At 43.4% G+C, this 23,095-nt stretch overlaps 3 protein-coding genes across 5 annotated transcripts; all 3 read left to right on the top strand.

Annotated features, from left to right (window-relative positions):
- The first annotated feature begins 1,841 nt into the window (after positions 1 to 1,841).
- Positions 1,842 to 8,633, top strand: LOC146365056 (mitochondrial carnitine/acylcarnitine carrier protein). Of its 2 annotated transcripts, none has more exons than XM_084918092.1 (9): positions 1,842 to 2,145; positions 2,990 to 3,076; positions 3,247 to 3,374; positions 6,040 to 6,130; positions 6,444 to 6,561; positions 6,689 to 6,761; positions 6,859 to 6,968; positions 7,178 to 7,293; positions 7,394 to 8,633. In XM_084918092.1, exons 1-9 carry the CDS (start codon positions 2,044 to 2,046, stop codon positions 7,454 to 7,456), a joined length of 888 nt encoding a protein of 295 aa, XP_084774218.1. In that variant the 5' UTR covers positions 1,842 to 2,043; the 3' UTR covers positions 7,457 to 8,633. The 2 variants fall into 2 exon arrangements, with proteins under 2 accessions (XP_084774218.1, XP_084774217.1); XM_084918091.1 differs by having other exon boundaries at positions 1,845 to 2,145; positions 7,172 to 7,293.
- Positions 8,634 to 9,560: 927 nt separating this feature from the next.
- Positions 9,561 to 14,665, top strand: tafazzin (tafazzin, phospholipid-lysophospholipid transacylase). 2 transcript variants are annotated; one of them, XM_084918094.1, is made up of 11 exons: positions 9,561 to 9,649; positions 10,719 to 10,867; positions 11,365 to 11,493; positions 11,568 to 11,613; positions 11,703 to 11,788; positions 12,244 to 12,324; positions 12,407 to 12,448; positions 12,532 to 12,594; positions 12,765 to 12,817; positions 12,888 to 12,965; positions 13,185 to 14,665. In XM_084918094.1, exons 2-11 carry the CDS (start codon positions 10,759 to 10,761, stop codon positions 13,284 to 13,286), a joined length of 789 nt encoding a protein of 262 aa, XP_084774220.1. In that variant the 5' UTR covers positions 9,561 to 9,649; positions 10,719 to 10,758; the 3' UTR covers positions 13,287 to 14,665. The 2 variants fall into 2 exon arrangements, with proteins under 2 accessions (XP_084774220.1, XP_084774221.1); XM_084918095.1 differs by having other exon boundaries at positions 9,579 to 9,649; positions 10,741 to 10,867.
- Positions 14,666 to 15,212: 547 nt separating this feature from the next.
- On the top strand, positions 15,213 to 22,205 carry atp6ap1a (ATPase H+ transporting accessory protein 1a). Its single transcript, XM_084918088.1, has 11 exons — positions 15,213 to 15,371; positions 16,058 to 16,184; positions 16,529 to 16,603; positions 16,693 to 16,886; positions 17,316 to 17,356; positions 17,491 to 17,576; positions 17,669 to 17,818; positions 18,183 to 18,340; positions 19,233 to 19,283; positions 19,644 to 19,881; positions 20,642 to 22,205. Exons 1-11 carry the CDS (start codon positions 15,244 to 15,246, stop codon positions 20,849 to 20,851), a joined length of 1,458 nt encoding a protein of 485 aa, XP_084774214.1. The 5' UTR covers positions 15,213 to 15,243; the 3' UTR covers positions 20,852 to 22,205.
- The last annotated feature ends 890 nt before the right edge of the window (positions 22,206 to 23,095 follow it).

The raw sequence follows: 23,095 nt of genomic DNA on the forward strand, positions 1-23,095 counted from the left end.
AGGTCAAATGTGAGATGATATTAGGATGCAACTATGATGTGAGAGTCACCATATACCAGTATCCTTTCCTCAATGTAGCCAGTACAAACAAACAAGCAGAATCTTAAGCACAGTTTTAAAGATAAAAAAATGTTTTGTGAAAGTTTGACCTTATTTAACCTGGAATAAGAGGTCAGAGGTCCAAAGTACCACAATATTTACAATCCACATGTATGATTCCTTATTTTTATCCACTTCCTTGTTATTGTTGTCAATATGAACAATGGGAAAGAGAAGTTTAAAATAGCACTATACAGCATTATTATCATTTTGACCTTCAGATCGATCCACTGACCTTGAAGGAGACGTCAAATGTGGCATATTTCACATGTTTTATGTTACTTTGTAGATTTTGATGATACATATCGCACTTTTAGGAAAAATTGGGGGTTTTTTTGGCCATTTTCCACCAATAACTCCTGGAGATGACCTTGAAGACGCTGGTGGATGGAAGCTGAATTTCAATGGACCGTTAACATGACGCCATCTGCAGGATCTGAATTTATTCAAAAGTCTGTGTTTTCAGATGGGAAGACACACAAACGCTGCCGAAAGCAGAACCTCCTCAGCAGAGGTAAGGAAGACTTTTCAGCAGCGAAGGACCCTCAGGTGTGCTATTGCAGTGTAGTATTTTTACTTTGGACAGTGTTAAGAAATCACATCTTTCGCTCTGTGAACACCAGAGGGCGCTGTATCCCCTGTTTCAACCTTACCTGTGAATACACCTGCGGCAGATTTTTATAAGCTACAAAAATATAAAACAGTGGTTTAAAGTGCGCCGTATGACTAAAGCAAAGAGTTTATGGACATGTGAAGGGGTGACTGTGAAGGTAAATTATTTACAGGAATAACTGTTCTTCTCGTTTCCGCTCAGCTCTGAGAGACAAAGTGTAACAGCAGTCTGGCGAGGGAGGAGCGGCTAGCAGGTCCAGCGGGCATGTGGTGTGGAGGTTACTCGAAGCCAGTCAGTTAAATTAAACAACAGACCTTTATTCATTATCAGCAACATAAGACCATACAAGCCAGGTCTCCACGGCTCTACTCTGTCCGTACATACATGTGTGGGGTTCGGTAGTCGCCGGCGCCAGGCCGTTACAACAGTAAGGTGTTTCCTCGGAGAATGGAACATGAGCAGCATGGAATGGCTGCCGCTAACAACACCACACCCACTAGGAGACTCCCACAACTACTACAATAGTCAGTGTTGCCAACTTAGCGACTTTGTCGCTATATTTAGCGAGTTTTCAGACCCCTTAGCGACTTTTTTTCTAAAAAAAAAAGTCGCGACTTTTTTTCTAAAAAAAAAAGTCGCTAAAAAAAGACGTGAAAGCGCGTATCGCTTTTACTCTCAACAAGCAGCGGGTGCTGTAACGCAGTCAGTTCTTCTTTTACTCGTTTACTCTTATGCTGTTTTGTGGATCACAAGGTTTAAAACTACTTATAAACACACACACACAAAGTAACTCCACCAGAGTGCCTATTTCGGGTCACTTTTGCCGGTCCAAGCCCGGGTAAAGGAGCAGGGTTGGAATTGTGACATTAAAAAAAACAATAATTGCTAAAAGAAATTTAATTTGTAGTTCTAAATAAACTCTAAATGCATTTAGGACGTTTTTTACTCACTTTATGTCTCTTCCACGATGTTATTTCTCTCTCCAACAACATAGGTTACAATTCGATTAGCATGACCAATTATGCAAATTAGGCGATGACGTCATTTAGCGACTTCTAGCGACTTTTAGGACAACCAATAGCGATTTTCCTTACAGAGGAGTTGGCAACACTGACAATAGTAGGGCAACCCCCTCTAGTGGTGTTATAACCCAAAAGGGTTGTTACAAAAGTCCACAGAGAGAGAGACACGCTTAGATAGACACAGAGACACACACACAGACAGACCCACAGACAGACAGCTGACAGTCGCACCCTCCCCTCCCTGGACAGCAGCGGTGTGAGGTGGTGAGGTTGCCCGGCTGTGTACTCGGGCCATGCGGGGTCAGCGGGATGGAGGAAAAGCCCAGAGTGTCTCCGTTCAAGAACTTCGTGGCTGGGGGTGTCGGAGGAGCGTGTCTGCTGCTGGCCGGACACCCACTGGACACCATCAAGGTGAGAGCTGCAGCCCGAGCCGAGCTTCAACACAGCTGATTTAGACCTTTAGACAGAACATTCAGTCCACGTCCACGTGTGCCCGTGTGTGCCCGTGTGTGTGTGTGTGTGTGTGTGTCGGGGGGGGGGGGGGGGGGGGGGGGGGTAATGTTTCTGAAGAAGTCACGGGAAATGTCAGATCGTGTAGGTGCTAAAGAGATTACCGACAAATCAGCTTAAACTGTTGCCGAGGCGGCCACCTGAACACGGAATAATGAGGCTGCTTAGAGCCAGCGGGAGACTGTCGAGGAAATGTCACAGCGTGGGTACAAAGTGTGCAGCTCAAACTCACGAAGTTAAAATCAGATTTCTGACGAAAACAAAGTAATGCCATGAAGCATCACATTTATTGAACACATCACAATAGAAACGTCTCATTACTCTCACTATCGCATTTTCACCTTTTCTAAAACTTATAACTTAGTTTTTTAAAGTAATAACTGCTCATGATTTTTATAACTTTATTATTCACATATAGTAACTTTGAATGTGCAGAAATCTAATATAAATGCTAAATACCAACAACGTATCGTTACAACATGAGCATTATTTTTAATCCACATCTTTTTGTAGTCTATCTAAACCACGTCTGTGTGTTTGTGTGCGACACACTGAGTCTTTGTGAAGATACAGTTTGATCACATCATCGCAGTAACCGTCACATGAGCGCAGCACCGCCCTGTTTATCAGCGACAGAGCAGCAGATGTTAGTGGGTGTCTCCTCCTGTCTGACAGCACTCAGCAATCCTCCTGCATGGTCACTGTGTGTGTTTGTAATTCTTCTTATTTAAACTGTGTGTTTCAGGTGAGACTACAAACACAGCCCAAAGCCGCTCAGTATGTGCTTTACACAGGAACGTATGACTGCTTACGCAAGACCGTATCCAAAGAGGTGAGCGCTTTCTGCAGGACAGTCACACAGCCACAGCCAATACTCAGCTCTGTTTTCAACATGTGACACATCAACTGAAGTATAGGCACTTTAATTAAAAACTAGAAACTCATTTAAAATCTTTTGTGTGTGTGTGTGTGTGTGTGTGTGTGTGTGTGTGTGTGTGTCAGGGCATCCTTGGTCTCTATAAAGGTATGGGGGCGCCCCTGGCAGGTGTGGCTCCTATGATGGCCATCAGTTTCTTTGGGTTTGGTCTTGGAAAACAGCTCCAACAGACGGCTTCTGGAAAACCGCTCATGTTAGTTCAAACACGCACACACACACACACACACACACACACACAAACACGCACACCTTCAGAGAGCTGTGCATAAATGAATGCTGCAAACATCGAACTGAAGCAACACTGTGAAGATGAGTGGAATAAAACTCCTCCACAGTGACGTGACAGACTCATGAAGTCATACAGGAAACGGTTGCTTCAGCTCATTCCCGTTAAAACTGCTGAATCATGGGGTGCTCTTACTCTCACACAGCTTCTGCTTTTTGGCTTCATTTTTGTTTAAGAGTGAGTTGGTGTGAAGTCTCATGTGTTGTTGTTCATCTGAGGCTGAATTGATCCAATGTTAAGACCTGCTTAAAACCTTAGAAGTGAAAGAGAGCGTACTTTCTTTTTACCCCTGTCTGTGTTTGTAGGCTGGAGCAGACCTGTTACACATCCAGCTGTTTTTAAAATAGGCTCAACATCAGTAATGTGTAACTAGGGATGGGTACCGGTTCTGACATAAACGGTAGTAACCAGACCGAAAAGCAGCGCACATTTCGGTGCTTTTTTTTTCCTGAGCTGTGATACACTTTAGATTCCAGCCAATCATTTTACCTTTGCGAGCGTAGTAGGCGGGCCCAGGTACGTACGTTGTTTTAGAGCAGAGCTACAGATTAAAAATGCCCAAGGCGAAGCGGTCAAAGTCTGGCTGTACTTCACAGCAAAAGATGCAAACTCAGCAGCCTGCAACAAGTGCTTTAAGCTGATACTGTGATACTGTCAAAGGAGGTAACACCTCGAATCTGATGAAACACCTGGCGACGCATAGCGTTTTTTTTTTTTTTTAAAGCCGAGAAATGCGCCGTATTTGATAGCTTGCTGCGAGACCTCACACCGAGCACATCTACTGCGGGTGTAGCCGTAGCCCTGCCAGTGTAGCAGAAATGATGAGGATGATGATGCAGCAGCAGCCGTTCTTCTCTGCGTGAGTAGCTTAATGTTGTTCGTGTGTAATTTACGTTGAGTAGGCTAACCACGTTATTACATTAATGCATGCAAGGTGAACTAGCAAACATCATCATAGCTACATGCGGCTGTCTTCTTGTTTGATGGCAGATGCTCCCTTCACCCTGGCCAAAAAGGCTAAAATGACCAAAAAAAAAGTGGAAAACAGCTGAACATGAGAGGTTTTTGGACAAAGTTTGTGTTTTTTCCATTGTTTAAGCACTGCTTCCAGCCAAGAGTGATACCATATATGCCCCATAGCTGCAGAAAAGGCTAACATTGTTATCTTTTTACAAAAAACAGCTAAACATGAGAGGTTTTTGGACCAATTTTGTGTTCTCCATTCTTTAAGCACCGGTTCGAGCACCGTTTAAGCACCGGCACCGTTTCAAAAGTACCGGTTTGGCACCGGTATCGGATAAAACCTAAACGATACCCATCCCTATGTGTAACTATCACAGCTAAAAGGCTAGATCCAATCATTAAACGTCACCTTAACCTTCAAACACTCCTCCAAAGCTTACACACTGTCGCTTGTGTGTTTCTCTATATATAACTCACGCCCTGCCTCCCTTCCTTCTGTTGTCATTCGTTCATTTGAAGCAGCACGCCCCCTTCACACCCCTGTCCTGTTACCCTGACGTATATATGAAATGTTAAGCATGAGTTGGCGATCACCGGTAGCTTCTGTCTCACTTCTGAAGACTTTATAGCAACACAGTCAGCGTGTCTGTAGTTAAGTGAGCAGTACTACAGTATCCTGTGTTCAGAGAGGACCTGATATCCTTTGTTTCCTGGCACTGATGTTTCACTGGTGGCCATAGTTTTAATACTGAGCTCAGTGTATCTTCAGTACTTTTAATTAATTTTTACATTTTAATATTTAATTAACCAGGAAAGACCCACTGAGATTTAAAATCTCAGCACTAAAATACATTGCACATAAAATTTGAGAAATTACGAAACATTATTGATCCAATAACGAGATAACTTCAGTTCAGGCTTCACACTGCTCTAAACACTCAGTTTGTCAGTTTCTTATCTACTCTTGGATCTGTATGATGTCATAAGTAGCAGTCTCATTTTTGGTCTAGAAGCCCCACCCACCTTTCAATCCAACCAATCAGAAAGCTATTTTAAGAAGAGAAGCCCTAATCCACCCGTCATAGCATGCACAGTGATCTGATCTCTGAATCTTCATTTATTGTTGTAACAATGTTTTAAAGCTGCTCTTAAAGATGCTCATGTGTGGAAGTGTGTCCAAGTACTCTCAGGTTTCCCCATCAACATCCTACTGATGTGCAGCTGACTCACAGGCGCAGCAACAAGAAACTGCTCTTTGCAGACTAACTGGTGCAAATATTGCATCTGCAGCTACAGAGGCAGACGTTTCCCTCAGCTGCTGGTGGAGATTCAAAGCGAGCGAATATTCAAAAAATCCTGAATTGAAGTTGAAAGAATTCTGCAGCTGTGCAGAGGTAGTTGTAGAAGCAGATGTTCCAGAGGGAAACAGCTGTTTCAAATACGTATAAGATGCTGTTGGTCCTGCTGACCAGGGAAACTAAAAATAATATTAATCTGGGTCCTGGTTCATGATAACTGCCTGGAAGAGTACCCAGCTGTTACTGAGGTGGCTGCCTGGGAGTGAGTCTGACTTCTACACAACTGAACTTCCATCACCTGCTCTGTTCAGGTACCATCAGATATTCCTGTCCGGCTGTCTGGCAGGAGTCTTCACTACAGTGATAGTAGCTCCAGGAGAGAGGATCAAATGCTTGCTACAGGTAAGTGTGTGTGTGTGTGTGTGTGTGTGTGTGTGTGTGTGTGTGTGTGTGTGTGTGTGTGCGCGCGCGCAGTCAGGTTCCTGTGATATAATTAGAATCCAAAGTAAACACTTGTTTTATGGTTGAAGTCGCTCTGCTCACATATCCAGCTTTACACATCAGTTGCGTAACTTTTATTCGTGTGGTTATACCATAACCTGACTAGTTATAAACTAATATCCATGTGAGGCTTTAATCCAACACATATTTAAAAGCATGACTGACACATATATTTATGTATTTAAGTAAATGTTGTGAAATGTGTGTTTTCCAGGTGCAGTCGAGCGGTGGAAGGTCCAAGTACGCAGGTCCGCTGGACTGTGCGGTCAGGCTGTATAAGGAGCAGGGGATCCGCAGCGTCTACAAAGGAACTGTGCTCACTCTCATCAGAGGTACGCTGCACTGTGGTTTGTGTATCTGTATGTTTGTGCGTGACAGTGTTGTGTGACCTCGAGCAGAGGAGCTGAGGTGACCGGAGGTTTAGCGGTGTGACTGTTTCTCTCTCCATCTCGGTCTCAGACGTGCCTTCTAGCGGTCTGTACTTCCTCACGTATGAATATCTCAAGGATGTCCTGACCCCTGAGGGTCAAAGGTCAGTATCCATTTAAACAGTTCTAACTCCTATAAAGACCAAAGATTTGTCAGATGCTGTAAATCTGTGCTTTCACTTCTCTCTGACTGTGTGCCAGTGTGTCTCAGCTCAGCACTCCCAGAATCCTCCTGGCTGGTGGTGTAGCCGGAATATTAAACTGGGTGATTGCTCTTCCCCCAGACGTGCTCAAGTCCAACTTCCAGACAGGTCAGAGCTGAGTCCAAATGAAGCTAGTATTTTCATTTGGTTAGTAGATTTTTAGACCACATAAAAGAAGGACACCATGACATCAGTCAGTGGTTTGTGACGTTTCCAGCTTAGCTTTATTATCTCCTAATTTGATGGAGATAATAATAGTGACTGAAGGATAACATTAACACTGGATGGGTAAACTGTGTGTTTGTGTGTAGCTGCAGATGGGAAGTACAGAGGTCTGGCTGATGTCCTGCGAGCACTGCTTCGAGAAGAAGGACCTAAAGCTCTCTACAAGGGCTTCAATGCAGTTTTCCTGCGAGCCTTCCCAGCCAACGCTGTAACACTCATTCAAATATTAATACATGCTTATCTTACCACTCATATCAGTACAGTACACATGTGTTCATCATGGCTTTCTTCTCCTCTCTCCCTCTCAGGCTTGTTTTCTGGGATTTGAGGTGGCATTAAAGGGCCTGAATCTGCTCGCACCGAGCTGGTGAAAGACGACGAAGCAGTAACTGGAGATTTTCTCCCTCAAACAGTGTTGGTGAAATAAATCTAAAGTGTACTTTTAAACTTTTAAAAATATATTTTCCAAAAACGTGGTGTCTGTCATTGTTCCTGAGATTGGGAGCAGTGGAAACATGTACAATTTGAGAGACAGCTTCTTCAGTTCTAGAGTCAAATGGTGGAGAGTCCCAGATTTAAACCCTGTGGGAGTTTCCCCCCAAAGAGGGACAAAGGACCCCCTGATGATCCTCTACCTAATCACATGAGCCAAGGTGTCAAAGCGGGTGTGGGTCACAATCAGCCAGGGTTTCGGGTGAGCTCATTGTGAAACCTGGCCCCACCCTATCATGTGATTTCCTGAGGTCAGATGGCTCAGGATGTGAGTGGGCGTTAAGGCGTCTCAAAACTGAAAGTTTCAGCAAATCTTCAGGTCCTGTTGTTTACAAGTTCCAGACCTTTTCTTCTTCTTCTTCTTTTTCACAGCAGATCATCTGCCTTTGCATCCTCTTCTGTCACACCAACTCTCTGCCTGTCCTCCTTCACTACATTCATGAATTGTCCTTCTCTCTCACTGCCTCCAAACATGCCTCCCCCCTCTCCTCTTCCTTTGTCAGTAGTAGCAGAGTTTCCACTAGTATCCAGCTGCTCGTATGCACCAGTGCAGTCATAATAATTTTACGTGTGTCCGGTATCCTGGTATGTACCCTGGAATGTAAAGTACATGCTATGTATTACAGAGAATAATACAGTGTGAATGCTACACAGGCACAACTAAGCTCCCAAACAGACGTTGCTGGATGGTGATGAGATACTAGCATCAGTATTTCTTCAATCCAAGTATTTAAATAGATGATGTCACTTTGCTAGACATGGAATTGCTTTAAATGGGCCACTGGCCCACTGCAGGGGCAAAGGGCTCCATCTGCATTTGTATATGAAGCCTTTGAAGAGATCATGTTGCCTCTGCGAGACCTGAACAGGAGTTGAGACCAAACAAATACACAGCAGAAATTATGCAAATACTGTTGCCATGACGGAGCACAAGAGGTTTTTTTCTTTATGGTCATTTTAAATAACAAGCAAAACAGACGATAATGATGAGACCAAGAATGTTTGTATGAAATCTAAAGATTGCACTGAACCAAATAAATTCAAATATAAACTGTTTTTACTCATTTCATTTTCTAATTCACTGAAAAAATACAGACATATTCATGAACATGCACTGTGGAAAGCTGTATTTTTAATTACTATTGTGTGTACGTTTCACATGTGAAAATCGGTGAAAACTTTATTTTACCAACAATTTTTTAAAAGATCAAAACATCACAAGAATATATAGGCCTGCGGGACATGAATACCATGGTCAGCCAAGCATTTAATCTTGACCTTCATTGTCAATAGACAATGTGCATAGAGCTGTGCTCTGTGACATCACAGTGACAGCACAAAGTTTCTCAAAATCACACACTGTATGTATATATCCTAAAATAGCACGTTTTACAGCTTACAGAGGCCTAAGACTTCAGCCAATCATAACAGTTAATAAAACATACCATTTTAACATACAATGCTTCGAGGTTATAGGTAAAAGGTTAGGGTCACATAAATTAGGAAAAATTAGGAAAACGTTTTAGTTTAGTTAATATAGACTAGATTTCCTTACCATCGATGCTGACAGCATAAAACAGAGGAGTGGGGGTGCTGAGTGCTGTTATTAACGCAGTACTTATTTATTTCATTTTCGGGGCTTTTGCAGTTTAGTATTATTGTAATAACTGGCTACTTCCAGATGTTGTATCCTGATTGAATACTAAATGAGCCATTTACATATGTTGTGTTTAATTATTATTTTCTTACAGAGAAGGTCCGATTAAAGAAAAAAACCCGTCACCTTTGGCCTACTCCCCAGACTCCGTTACCCATAAAACCTCGTTTCTCATTGCTGAAGAGGTTGATGGACTACATTAAACCCGTTTAAAGGAAATAACAGCGTCTTGAAGTCGTCTTATTTTATGAAGCGTTAACGTGTTTGAAAGAAACATAAATATAAATTGCGCGCATGTGTAATAAACAGGGAAAACGTAAAGTTTAACCGAAAACTACATTACCCATAGTTCAGCGCGTGATAACGACTTCCGGGGTTGGTGACCATCAGCCTGTTAGCAGGAGACAGGAGAAAGGTGAGGAAATGTAAGATGTGGTGATGTTTGCAGCTGTCGGAGTTTTCATGTCTTTAAATGTTTTTATGCAGTTTCAGAAAAATTAACGACGAATTTTTTTTCTGCATTTCTGAGGAAATAAAACCCGTTTTTAGCTAATCTGACATAATGTGAGTGCAGCTGCCGAGTACCGTTAGCTGAGACAACACTCCTTTAACATTTAACTCAGATGAGTTAAATTTTGAACTATGAACTTTTTCGTTGTTTTCTTTCATCATCACGTCTCTCAGAAGTCAGTGTGCCGTAAACTTTGGCTAGGAGCTAACAGGCTAACGTTAGCCGGTTGCTCTTCCTGCTCACTTCATCCTAAAGCGTGAAGCAGCGTGCTGTGTGAGCTAATGAGACAGCTGTGAGACTTAAATATAACCACGTGGAATTTATTCAAACTTAGTTTGGTCTCTTACAAAGACTCCAAAGACACAACTTTATAAATTTGGTTCGTTTTAAGTTTCTTTTGACTTTTTTGTTTGTTCTTTACTTGCTGTAATGTTTCGCGTGGCTACGGTGTCCTAAAGGTCCATTTCAACAGGTTTTTGTTTTATTTTTGCATAGCATAAAACGACAGTTTTCAGATAACTTTCCTGTTTCGTAGTTGGGTTTAAACCTCAGAGGTCTGTGTCACCATGCAGGATCTGACCGTATCAAAGTAAGTTCAGGGTTAACCCTGACTTAGAATCGCAGGTGTGCAGACAGGAGCATGTTGAGTCCTCTTTGAACATTTTCAGTGCAAATAAAAATCCTTACAGAAACTATACAGGCACTCACATGGAGTTGTTGTTATTGTTATTATCATTACATACGGTTATATGTGGGAAGCTGTTTTTCTTTTTAATCATATAACACATGGAGGAGTTTTCTTTTCAAACACAGCAGACAAAATGTTTTGTTGACAGGAAACAAAAACCAAACAAATAAAGTAAGGTTGCTTTTAATGAAGATTACGCTCTTACAGTATGACAGCAGGAGTTTGGTTTGAGCGCCACCTGCTGTCTCTGTCATTCAGCCTCCCCCTGCATGGCTTTGTGTTCAGGTGAGTGTGTGTGTGGATGTAGTGTCAGCAGAGAGGCGTGATGCCCCTGGAGGTGAGATGGCCGTTCCCTCAATGTCCCGCTCTGCCGTGGAGGGTCTCCAGCTCACTGATCATGGGCATGGTGGGCTCCTACTCCTACTTCTGGACCAGTAAGTTATAAGCTGAATGATAACTTGTACACTCTCGCTTATTAGCAGCAAACTGCACTTCTTTAAAAAGAAAATCAAGTCTCTTGGTTACCTCCAACGGTCTCTGGGTGTTTATGCTCAGTGAGAGCATGAGTGACTGAACTGTACTGTTAAATAAAATACACAGTACAGCACAGAGTCCACACGAGGACAAAGATAACAGTGATGTGGCTTCACAGAGGAGTTAGAGGGAAAGCGAGCTGCTAATATCAACAAGGAGAAAGCAAATTTTACGTTCATCTTATCAGAGAGGAAGCAGCCTGCAGGCCAAAGCTGGAGGCTTTATCAGAAAGCCGTTGTCTGCTTTTCTCTCGCTTTTCTTCTGGCTAATATTGTCAAACTCTGCTTCCTGATGTGGACAGTTTGCTGAGGTCAAATTCATCCATATCTTCAGTTAATTTTCTGGATGTCACTCAGAGAACCTTCGACTGATCCTGCCTCCTGCTCTTCTTCCTAAGAGTACATGAACTGTCTGACGGTCCACAACCACGAGGTTCTGTTGAACCTGGTTGACCAGAGGCCTTCGGACACGCCCCTCATCACTCTGTGCAACCACCAGTCCTGTATGGATGATCCGCACATCTGGGGTAAGAGCAGACACTCGATCTGAAATCTCACTGCTGGTTAACACTTGGATGGTAACGGCGTGTGTTTGCGGCAGGCGTCCTGAGGCTCAGGCAGCTGTGGAACTTCAAAAAGATGCGATGGTGAGCTTCATCTCGTTTCTTCTGAGCTTCAGCCTGTTAATGTTTTAGAAGCAGTGACGTGTAATTTTCACTTACCTGTGATTGGACAGGACACCTACAGCATCTGACATCTGCTTCACTAAAGAGCTGCACTCCAGGTTCTTCAGCCGAGGGAAGTGTGTTCCCGTCTGCAGAGGTAAGCCCATCTGAGCGCATCACACCACATGAGCCAAGTATCCGAGCAGAAGTCTGAACGTCGGGCTTTTTCTGTTTCAGTTTGTTGTCCTGTGAATGAAAGAAAACCTTCAGCAGACGTTTTCTTTTTCTTTCTTTCCATTATTTAACAAGGACAACACACGAACACAAGTATATCAAACATACTGTAAACCTGGCTGATTATAGCAAAACTGCAAATTTCCACAGTCATGCAGCCAGTCGCATTAAACTTACTAATAAACTAATGACATAAATATAAGAGAAAACAAAAAGCCTTGACATAATAGACAGAAATGAGTGAGGAATGCTCACAGACCTTAAACGGGACAAGTCCACGTAGACTCTTACAAGCAAACAGGCACACTGACATTGTTACATGATATTATTTAAGTGATCAAAACATGTGTGTAAAACCGTTTTGTGTGCTGTCTGTAGGTGATGGTGTTTACCAGAAAGGAATGGACTTTATTCTGGAGAAGCTGAACAAAGGAGAGTGGGTGCACATCTTTCCAGAAGGTCTGTGAACCGCCCTCCTCACATGTCGTTATTTTTTTTCTTACTGTGAAAATGAACTCTTCTTCTCTGATTTTTATTTCAGGCAAAATCAACATGACGGAGGAATTCATACGTTTAAAGTGGGGTGAGCGCAGTTTGTGCGTCTCTGTTGGAGCAGACGTCGTGCTGTGATCATCAGTGTGAACATTTGTGCTTCTGTGGTTTTAGGTGTTGGTCGGCTGATAGCGGAGTGCTCGCTTAATCCGATAATCCTGCCGCTCTGGCACGTGGGTGAGTGACGCTCCTGTTATGGCTTCAGAATATCTCAGACTACAGATTAAGATGTCACCACAAGACATTAGCAAGGTAGCAGCAGTCTGATGGATTAAGGTCGGCGAACAGCGCCACGCAGTGATGCAGGTACAGAGGAAACGCATCACTTCTTCTCTGCTTCATGTCAGGTTTGAGCGACGTGCTGCCCAACGTGGAGCCCTACATTCCTCGCACGGGCAAGGTGAGACGCCTTCAGTCTGTTCGGATCTTTGAGGGTTTTTTGTTTTTTAACATATTTCGTTGTCTTCCAGAGAATCACCGTCCTCGTGGGGAAACCATTCAGTGTCAAAGATCTCGTCGAAACCCTCCGAGCTGAAAACAAGAGCCAGGTGAGCACGGCTTCATTTAAGGTGCTGTCATGAAGTTTGCTGACACCAGCAAGTAAAAAAACAACAAAAAACTTCTTCTGTCAGATAAAACAGGAGATTTCAGGACGTCACCATGAACACCATGATTGAATCCTAACTAACTCTCAGAGATTTCACTTTCTCAAATTAAGAAAGTAATGATAACAGATACTGAATGTACGTTTCAAATTTTCCCCTCAGTTGGAAATGAGGAAGACCCTGACGGATTTCATCCAGTTGGAGTTTTGGAGCCTGAAAGCCCAGGCCGAGGCCCTGCACAAGCAGGTAGAGACCAGATCCTGAGTCCTAGCCGTCCTGCGTTTGCCTGCAGACACTGGTCCTTCACACATCAGCCCTGAGGATAACACCCCATATACAGAAGCTCCCACACCTCCACACGGAGACATCACTGAGCCTCAGAGTGTTTCGCTGACAGTCGTAAACGAGCATTTCTGTAACTTTGGATGCAACAAACTCATTTTGTAATTCAGTTATTGCTTCAAAATCAGGTTGGTCCACTGCACACCTAAACAGGACGAGTAGCACTGCAGATGTATGAATGATTGATTACATATGAATACATGGTTTCTCTGGGACCCTTTAGAACCAGAAGCCCTCAGGAGAATTTCTTTTACCTCCTTGGTATCAGAAGGCATTTTGATGATTCAGCTTTTCATGTCATCCAACTTTGAAGTCCAGAGCAGCAGCAGAAGCTGGTGTTGAGTCTGAGGAGGAGAGAGGAGGTCGGGTGATGGATGGGCGAGTAAAGGGGCCACCTCATGACCTTTGTGTGTGTGTGTGTGTGTGTGTGTGTGTGTGTGTGTGTGTGTGTGTTGGGGGGGGGGGGTGCGGTGAACAATAGCCTTGAACTTTGTTTTTTTTTTTCTTACTGGTGAAACACAATAGATCTCAAAAAGGGCAGCAAACCAAGACTAGTTAACCAAGTCCCAGTTACTAGGGTGAGCACCTGGTGACTGCCTGGCAACCACCAGTCACTATGTATGAATAAGTATTTCCACCAGGCCAGGCTCTAAGTAACAAGGAGGTTTTTCACCTAGCAGCAGAGAGCAGCAGAGAGCAGCTGCTCACCGACGGGTCATGGAGTGCACGTTTTATCTGGTAACTTGTTGTCAGCGTGGGAGAAATGATCCTGCTCTGATCGGGCTCTGCACCAGCTGAATGCTTTTCTCAGTTTTGCTGAATTGTTCAATTTTGATGATCTGTTTAATAACCAGTTCTTTTTTCTTTAAGATGTAAAGCTGCTGTTGTTTAAACTACTAAATATTAGTACTCATCATGCTCCTCTGTGCATGAGGAAGTCAAAGTGCTGCATGCCAGATGTTTGCAGCTGTTATCAGAAAGATGCTCAGGCAGTAAATGATTGTTGAGGTAATCGTACTGTTATGTTTGATCATTGGATCGCTCCTTGCTGTTTTTCAGTCATCTCTTAGTTGTGTTGATAATTTTCTTTTTCAATCAAAGTTTTCCTGTTAATCCTAAAACCCCCTGAATGCTGCCCCATCACCGATGTACATAACTTATTTTATCACAGAGGACAAAAAGGATTTTATAAGGGACAAAATCTGTGCTAATTTTATAAGTGCATCGCCTTAATGTGATTGCCACTCTTTCCTATACTTGATGTGAAGTCCAATAAAGAATCTGACTTTTCTAAGTTTGAATTTGTTCCATTTGTGGTTCATCTTTAAACTCTGCACCAGTCTAACAGATGCACGAACAGTTTGGTGGCATTATGAGTGCTTAGCAAACCTTACACTTTATGTAGACAAAGTGTACATTAAGCCACTAAAGATGATCAGTTTATGCTAAATCGTGAATGTTTCCATATTTTTGTAGAACTTAATTTTTAAGAAGATGTTTCTTTGAAAAGTTAAATATTCTCACTTTGGATGATTAATTGGACATGTCGAAGGGAATTACGGTTTCCAATATATCTGTTACAGTAAATAATACTTGTATTTGTATTTTTTTTTTAAAAAGAAAACATTTAATAACATTAAATGACATTAAAATAATAGTATCACGTGAACAATAAATCATGGTTATTTGCCATTACTACATTGTGTCTAATGTTAGCAAAATAAAACAACACTTACAAAAAATAGAATATTAAAACGTTGATACATTTGAAGTAAAAACAAAAATTCCTTTTTCACGTCCGCCGCTGCGCCGTCTGGTCACGTGATCTGGTCAAGTGATCTCGTGGAACGTCACGAGCGTGCTGTCAGAGGCTGTAAAGATGGCGGCGGGGGCACTGCAGCGGCGGCGCATCACTGCGGCTGTGGCCGTTTTTCTCGCTTTGTTGAACGTGTTGAAGCTGGCGAGCTGCGACGAGCAGGTGCCGCTCCTGCTGTGGACCAGCGGAGGGTACGTAGCCGTGAAGTTTCACTAATTTTGGTCCCGTTTCCGCGGCTCCTTCTGCGACCCCAGCGGCTAACGGTTAGCCGTGAGAAAAACAGCGGACAAAAACTATGTTCTCTGCTTCGTCACCACAGTACACGGCCCGGAAAGCGTTCAATTTGAGCGGACTGGCTGAAACACGAGGTTAAGTCAGAGAACGTGACATGAGAATATCCTGCAGGCCCAATGAGTGACGGGTGCAGTCCACCTGACAGCTAGCAAACACTCCTGCATCTGTCTGTGCTGCCTGACACACAGAAGACAGTGCAGCATGTGTTATCAAAGGCTTTAATACTGTAAACTCTTTGGAGAATAAAAACGAATAAATTATGTATTTGACGGCCTTTGATGAGGGTCTTCGGATGTGAGAAGTTCCCATTGTGAAGTGCTTGGGTTTTTCTCCTGTTTTAATAATATTCAATCATCTGTATCTGCAAGAAAATCAGGAATGTGCTCTTTGACGTGATGCAGGTTTATCTGCAGATAATTTGGTCCTCACTCATTAAAGGCCGTATACGTTCTTGCAGATGGTTGAAACGACAATAATAAAACTGCTTCACTGTGAATCCATCAGATTCGGTCTTGTAGAGGACTCTTCTTGTTATGTAGCAGCACCTCATGACTCCTCCACCTGTGCTTGGTGTCTCCTCCAGCATCTCCCTGCCAGCTCAGGCTCCTCCAACAGCCGGGCACATCGTTGGGCAGCAGCAGCTGGCCTCCTACCTGGAGAAAGCTCTGGACGTCGGACCACATAACATAGTCCTCTTCCTTCAGGACAAGGTAAACACCTGATCCCTCACGCTGTTGTTGAGTGTCCTTGATTTTTTTTAAAAATTTCTAAGGCACTAAAGCTAAACACAAGCACAAATGCTCCTCGTCTCGTTTGCTTTTGTATGGCCCCGTCCCGTTTATGTGCATGATCATGTAGCCTTTTCACATTTATCAGAACTCTTTAAGTTTTGGTATTTCTTTATTTAATTTGGTCAAGACTTTTAAAACTAATGGCAGACGGCCTCACAGGTCAGCAGTGTTTGACTGAAGGTTAAAACCGTCTCTCACAGTTTCTCTTTGCTCTCTGTGGTCTAAAATATTTATGACTCATTGTTTTTCCTCTCGGTCTTCAGATGAGCATCGAGGACTTCACCATGTATGGAGGAGCCTTTGGAAACAAGCAGGATAATGTGTTTCCAAACCTGGAGGTATTATCACGATGAAACAAACCAAACAGAACGTCTCCGGTTTACTCTCAGGTGTGTGTCGGTCACTCATGGTTTTTCTTCTGTCACAGGGAGCTCTGATGTCATCATCCTCCTCTCTGGTTTTACCTGCTGTTTCCTGGCCTGCATCCAATGCAGTGATTGGCCAGCTGCAGGACCAATTGGACACCTCCCCTCTGTACATGGACCCTGAGACGCTGAGCCAGCTGAGACTGAACGCCTCCTCGCCTGCTCTGCTCGTGTTCAGACTGCCCTACGGCATCGGGTCTGTTGACTGTTCAATAATTAACCGTTAATGGGATTTCCTGCTGTAAACATTTTATACTGCCAGTTACTTTGTGACAAATGATATAATCAGTCATCCTCTGTCTTGGACTGCAGCTGGTAGTTTTGCTCATTTTGAGCTCAGTGTAGCTCAGTGAACTGAGTTCACATAGAACAGCTGTGGTCATGTCCTCCACAGGCTTTGATCCTGTTGTAATGGTTTCTAAACGGGCCTTGATGTCGCTGTTTGTACATTTTCTAAAAATTTAAATTCAATTTCTCAATCGTCACACGGTAAAGTTAAAGAGGTAATTTTCTAGAAGGGAAATAACCCACACCCTTCGTCTGGATGAGCTTTAAAAACACTGAAGCCTCTCCTCCAAAGACATTAAGACTCATCCATCCTTCCTGGCCTCGTTTGTCGTTTCAGAGCTGATCTCTTGTCAGCGAAAGAGATTCTCAGTGGAAACGGTGAGTCTGTTTAATCTGACCCAGTGACTGTGGAGCTCATAGACTCTGAAGCATGCAATTCTCACAATCATCTGTGAGCTTTTTATTTGCTGTCTTTTCCTGTGACTGTTTTCTCTATGACGCGTGTTTTTCAGATGAAGTGATTGGTCAGGTGCTGAACATCATGAAGTCGCAGTCTGTTCCGTATACGGCTATCTACACCGCCCTGCGGCCCTCCAGGGTGAGTCCGAGTCTCATTCAGAAACATTTATACATGTTTGCAGCCATTTTTCATACCTGCCCCCCTCCCTCCATCTTTCTTTTTCTACACAGGAGGCAGCGTCTCTCTCTGTGGAGGCCGGTCTGGGTGGGGGGCGCTCGCTGCTGCAGGTCAGAGGGGGATACAAGGAGAGGGGTAGAGAACGGGAGAAGCAGCGGAGGATCAAGGAGAGGGCTGGAACGTACCCACCCGTCGAGTTCAAGGTGGAGTCACAGATACCTGAGCAGGACTTTGACTCTGCTTCCTTAAATCATTTCATATTTGTAATCGTGATTATTTATTCATTTGAACTCTTTTTCCTAAAGGCTGTTTTCTGTTTGACTGTAAATCCCACCAACAACAAACTGTTGCAGAGGAGAGCAAAATCAGAACTTTCAAGTCATGAATGAAGTTAACGCGCTGACATTGACACGATGTTGGATTTGCAATAAAAATCCAGAATATTCTCAAACTAATTTGAAACTTGGGTCGGCAGCTCACAGGGTGGCGCTGACGTCAAAGATGTTGTGGCAGAAAATCCAGATGCCATTGTAAGGAGAACCTTTCTGTTCACTGGTTATCCTGCAGGAGGGGGAGAACAGCTGCATCCTGCTGTGGGCTAAAAGCCTGTCGGTGAGCATCCTCCGCAGCGGTCGCTGGGAGGAGCATGACCTCACCCCGTCCACCTTTGGAGAAGGCGTCACCCCCAACCTCGACGGCTCAAGCTGCGACAAAACCAAAGCCAGGTACTTTTTACCTGTGACATAATACAATATGTAAAAACAATCATTCATTTTCATGCTGTGATGTGAATATCACTTAGCTCTGACGCCGCTCAAACTGGAGTCTGAAATTCAAATGTTTTAAAATGTTTTGTTTTTCATGAAATGCTGCTGCGGGTGTAAATTTCATTTAGTGCGTTTAACACTGGTGGGTAAAATCAGTCGACCAGAACCAGGCTCAGGGAGGAGCGGCCATCTGCTGTGACCATCGGGGGTGAGAGGAGAAAGACAGGATAAAGACATGCTGTGGAAGAGAGCCGTAGATTCATAATAACTAATGATGCAGTGCAGAGAAAAAGAAGGAGAAACACCCAGTGCATCATGGGAATCCCCCAGCAGCCTACACCTATTGCAGCATAACTAAGGGAGGATTCAGGGTCACCTGGTCCAGCCCTAACTATATGCTTTAGCAAAAGGTTTGAAGCCTAATCTTAAAAGTAGAGAGTGTCTGTCTCCTGAATCCAAACTGAACCATAGCATTTGTTCTGTTAATGATATTTTAAAGTTATTGTATTTTAAGGTGTCACAGTTGAGTTATGCTTTTATTTTTCATCCTCCACTAATCCATTAACATCATCTGGTTGGCTGTTTGTTTGTTTGCTTCAGAAATGATAAAGCGATAAAGAATGTTTCAGTCTTCGTTTTAATTTAAGCTCTTTAAGCGTTGATCAGCTGTCCCAGAATAAATGTAACAGCTGTGACAGGAAGTCAGTCGATCTCACTGCGATGCTGTTTGTAGTGTTGGGGTCCTTCAGAGTTATGAGCTCTGATTTGCATGAAGAATATTTTACATAAAGTTGACTAAAGGTCAAAGTGAGTTTTTTTTTTTTTTTTTTTCATGTTTGTTTTTTTGCAGTTTGGTTCTGAATTATAAGAACGTGCTGAACCACCGCAGCTTCAAACTGATGTAAGTGCACGCACGCACACACACACGCACACACACACACACACGTCAGGTATTCATATCTTGTGGGGACATCTAATTGACATAACGCTTCCCCTAGCCATTTACTCTATTATAATCCTGACACTAAAACCATATTTTGAATCTCATACTTGTGGGGACCAGGATTTTGGTCCCCACAAGTGTAGTAAACTTCCTGTTTCTGGTCCCCATAAAGATATGAATACACGCTCACACACACACACCCATATGCATTAACATATTATATCTATACTTTTACATTTATCAGTCCTGCTGCACTCTTGAAAACTTCCTGTTTTGCTCTTAAAGATATTCGATGCTCTGCTCGTTGGTGTTTTTCAGCTTTGCTCTGAGTCAGCGGAATTACAAGGTGTCGGCACGGCGCTGGTTCACGCTGGACGCCGTGGAGCTGGAGTACGACGGTACCAAAGCCACGTTTAACGGCAGCAGGAACATTTACGCTCCAGCCGAGTACTCGTACCGCTGCGAGTCCGTCACCAGCTTCCAGTGGCCGCTGCTCATCCCGCGCACATCCAAAGACCCAGCCAATCAGTGGAGGGTCTCCTTTGAAGACTTCCAGGTAAGATTAGCACTTGTTTGGTCTTTGGTGATATAATAATAAAAATCCAGCATAAGATGTCAGGTGTAAAATGGTTCCTCTGTCTGCATGTGCTGACAGCAATGAACAGAGCGACTTTTAGACCATTTTAATTATAATTGCAGACGAATACTGGTTTTAACCGGATTATACTGGTTTTTATAACAGCTGGAAGCTAAAATTACAAATGAAATAAAAATATTAGCACACATTTTATTTGTAATGTTGGCCGGCCTTCCTGCTGTCTGATAATAATACATTTTATTAATGAGCGCCTTTCAAGTCACCCAAGGACACTTTACAATAGGATAAAACACATAATACACACTCTGAGCTACAGAGGCTAATTTTTCACATCCCCGCTCGTCTTCATTGGTCCAAAGGTCCTAAACCATGGCTCAGCCTCCCTCAGCTCATCAGTTGGGCTGAATTAGTGAAATGGATTCATTTTTATAGGTGAAACTTCTCCCCGTGTTTCAGTTTATTCTGGACACGTGTCCTAGTATACTAGGATTCCTGTCTACGTCACGGCCCGGCTAAACCCGGCCCCCTGTAAATATTATAGATGCCCTTCCTCACACAACCCCAAAGAAGCACATCTATTCATTCAATAAATAAATAGATTTAAAAAAAATATTTACTTATAAACGTATGAGTATGTCAGTGAGATTTCTGGCCTGTTATGTGAGTTTGAAATGAAGCAAACGCCACATTTTGAACCCCTTCTCCTTCTCGCCGTCAGATTCAGGGCTTTAACGTGAGCGGTGGTGAATTCTCGTACGCCAGCGACTGCGCCGGCTTCTTCTCCCCAGGGATCTGGATGGGTCTGATCACCAGTCTGCTCATGGTCCTGGTGCTCACCTACGGCCTGCACATGATCATGCAGCTGCGCACGATGGACCGCTTTGATGATCCCAAAGGCCCGGCCATCTCTGTGCCACAGACAGAGTAACACACCTGCACCACACCTGTCCATCCTCCATCCTCCTCTGTCCTCTCACTGCAATGCTTCCACTCCTCCAACTGCATTCCTCCCCCCTTCCATCTGTATTTGGGCATTATTCAGTGCTATCATAATAAGGGTTTATTCACTGGTACATAAATGTGTCCGTTTATATTTGAAATATGGGCTGAAGCTGGCCTCAGTTTGTCCTCATGTGTCAGCCTCTGTAGGCTGGATGCTTTTCCAGAGTCCTGCCTCCAAATTAACTCCTTAATGATCTTTGAGAAACACACACGGACTCATGTAGAACATGAACAAATCTTTGGGTGATCCTCCAAACTTTATCCTGGACTGTATTCACTGTAAATCAGCTACAGTCTGTAATATGAAGGGATGATGTGACAGCAGGGTCTCAAACCTGAGACCTTCCATGACAGTGTGACCGTGACCTCAGCTAACATCAGCAGGAACTTCTCAGCCACACGTCTTTGTTTGGTGATGATCGCAGGGCTGTACGCTGGCTGTACTGCTCGAGGGTCCAAAGTTGTGTTGAGAATTATTGAAGTGTTGTTCATTATATTTATTTATTTACTTATTTATTGAGCATTAATATGATCCTAAAATGGAAAACCTAAACCTTCCTGTACTTCATGTACTATGACCTCGTGTAATTTTTTTTTATTGTTTGCCGTTTCTCAGCTGAGTCTGAGGCTGCAGGGATAAAAACCTGCTAACGTCTGCATACATCAGCAGCACAGCTCTCACTCTCTGTGCTCCCTCTGAATGCACTCGTGGTCCTGTGCGTGTAGTCTCGGCCCGGACGGAAACAGTTTAATTTGAACAGTTTGTGCAGCTTTTGTTCTGTGAGGACTCTGGAAAAACCTTCTGAATATCCTTCAAAAGCACCTGAGGCGTAAACTGAGCCCAGTCCCCAGGCTGGATTCATTTAACACAGGAAAGGGACGACTGTACATACAGGAACAAATGTATGTTATAGAAAAAGTTATTTATTGGTGAAACTGATGTAGTTAGTGTGTTTGTGTTTACATTATTTGACCCGTGAGGTGTAGATGTTGAATGAAGGGAGCCCGCTCTGTTTATGGATGCTAAAGGAATCATTTCCAGTTTATTTATTAACTCCAACATTCTCCATCAATTTGAGGAAAAAGCTGATAATGAAGCATTAAAGTTTCCAGTCTGAGTAGTTTTACTTGATTTTTGTGTTTATTACTGAAGTGCACTGAAACCTGTTCAATGTGGAATTCTGTCTCAGTTTGTTTTTTCCATGATTTGTAGTGAGCATCGTCGATGTTTGGTCCTGTGCTGCTGTGACCTCCAATAAAACATCTGTGAAGATGGAGAAGCTCGAGTGTTTAATTTAAGTCAGTCTCAGAAGCGCTCACAGGCCGTCTGAAGAGAACAGGGCTCACAGTTTAAAGACGCCTGTGCTGAGATGAGGGAGCATTAGTGCAGATCAGAAGAAGACTGCAAAGCACAAATAGTTACGCTGAGCAAAGAAAGTCTTACTTTGCGAGTTCCCTTCACACAACTAAATAAACAACTAAGCGTATAAAACAACTACGGCGTAATCTAAATTCAAAGTGCAGTTATGCTGTCACAGTTTAGATATTCAGAATGTGCACATGTTAAAATGGTTTTGTATGGAGTTGTTTTATTTTGTATATAAATGTTCAGAGTGGCACGTTTCCAGGTCACGTTATTGAGGACATCGTGACTGATGGCCTCAGTAAGGCCACACACCATGCAGTGACTGACATTAAGGAGTTTACTCAGTATGTTGAGCTTAAAGTTACAGTTTTGTTTTTTTCTAACCAGGTCACCATGGTAACACGTTAATTTTGGGGCGGGGTCTTTATTAGTTTGGGCTGAAATCATAAAGTAAAGTGTGCGTGTTGGTCCCCATAGGGAAATAGTTCCTCTGCATTTAACCCATTCACCCAGTGAAGCAGTGGGCAGCCACCAATGCAGCGCCCGGGGAGCAGTGTGTAGGGACGGTACCTTGCTCAGGGGTACCTCAGGGTAGCCGTTCAGTGGAGTCGAACCCCCGACCTTCCGATCATGGGGCCACCACTCTACCTACTGAGCTATCCCTGCCCTAATCAGCTGCCGGAGTCGTGTTTGTCTGACTGCTTTCTGCAGTGACACTAACACATTCACGTTCAGCACACAGCATCCTGTCCATGAATTATGGGATGGACACCTTTAATGTTAAACACAACGCTGAGGCAGGGC

The sequence above is a fragment of the Perissodus microlepis genome, chromosome 20 (assembly GCF_051167445.1).
Source record: "Perissodus microlepis isolate ML-2025 ecotype Zambia chromosome 20, ASM5116744v1, whole genome shotgun sequence".
Taxonomy (NCBI): Eukaryota; Metazoa; Chordata; class Actinopteri; order Cichliformes; family Cichlidae; genus Perissodus; species Perissodus microlepis.

Excerpts from the sequence above, each read along its gene's own strand:
- LOC146365056 (XM_084918091.1), top strand. The coding sequence starts at position 2,044 with ATGGAGGAAAAGCCCAGAGTGTCTCCGTTCAAGAACTTCGTGGCTGGG. Across the intron at positions 2,146-2,989 it reads ACCCACTGGACACCATCAAG|GTGAGACTACAAACACAGCC; the intron begins GTGAGAGCTGCA and ends TGTGTGTTTCAG. Across the intron at positions 3,077-3,246 it reads GCAAGACCGTATCCAAAGAG|GGCATCCTTGGTCTCTATAA; the intron begins GTGAGCGCTTTC and ends TGTGTGTGTCAG.
- tafazzin (XM_084918094.1), top strand. The coding sequence starts at position 10,759 with ATGCCCCTGGAGGTGAGATGGCCGTTCCCTCAATGTCCCGCTCTGCCG. Across the intron at positions 11,614-11,702 it reads AACTTCAAAAAGATGCGATG|GACACCTACAGCATCTGACA; the intron begins GTGAGCTTCATC and ends GTGATTGGACAG. Across the intron at positions 11,789-12,243 it reads GTGTGTTCCCGTCTGCAGAG|GTGATGGTGTTTACCAGAAA; the intron begins GTAAGCCCATCT and ends TGCTGTCTGTAG.
- atp6ap1a (XM_084918088.1), top strand. The coding sequence starts at position 15,244 with ATGGCGGCGGGGGCACTGCAGCGGCGGCGCATCACTGCGGCTGTGGCC. Across the intron at positions 17,357-17,490 it reads AGAGATTCTCAGTGGAAACG|ATGAAGTGATTGGTCAGGTG; the intron begins GTGAGTCTGTTT and ends CGTGTTTTTCAG. Across the intron at positions 18,341-19,232 it reads TGCGACAAAACCAAAGCCAG|TTTGGTTCTGAATTATAAGA; the intron begins GTACTTTTTACC and ends GTTTTTTTGCAG.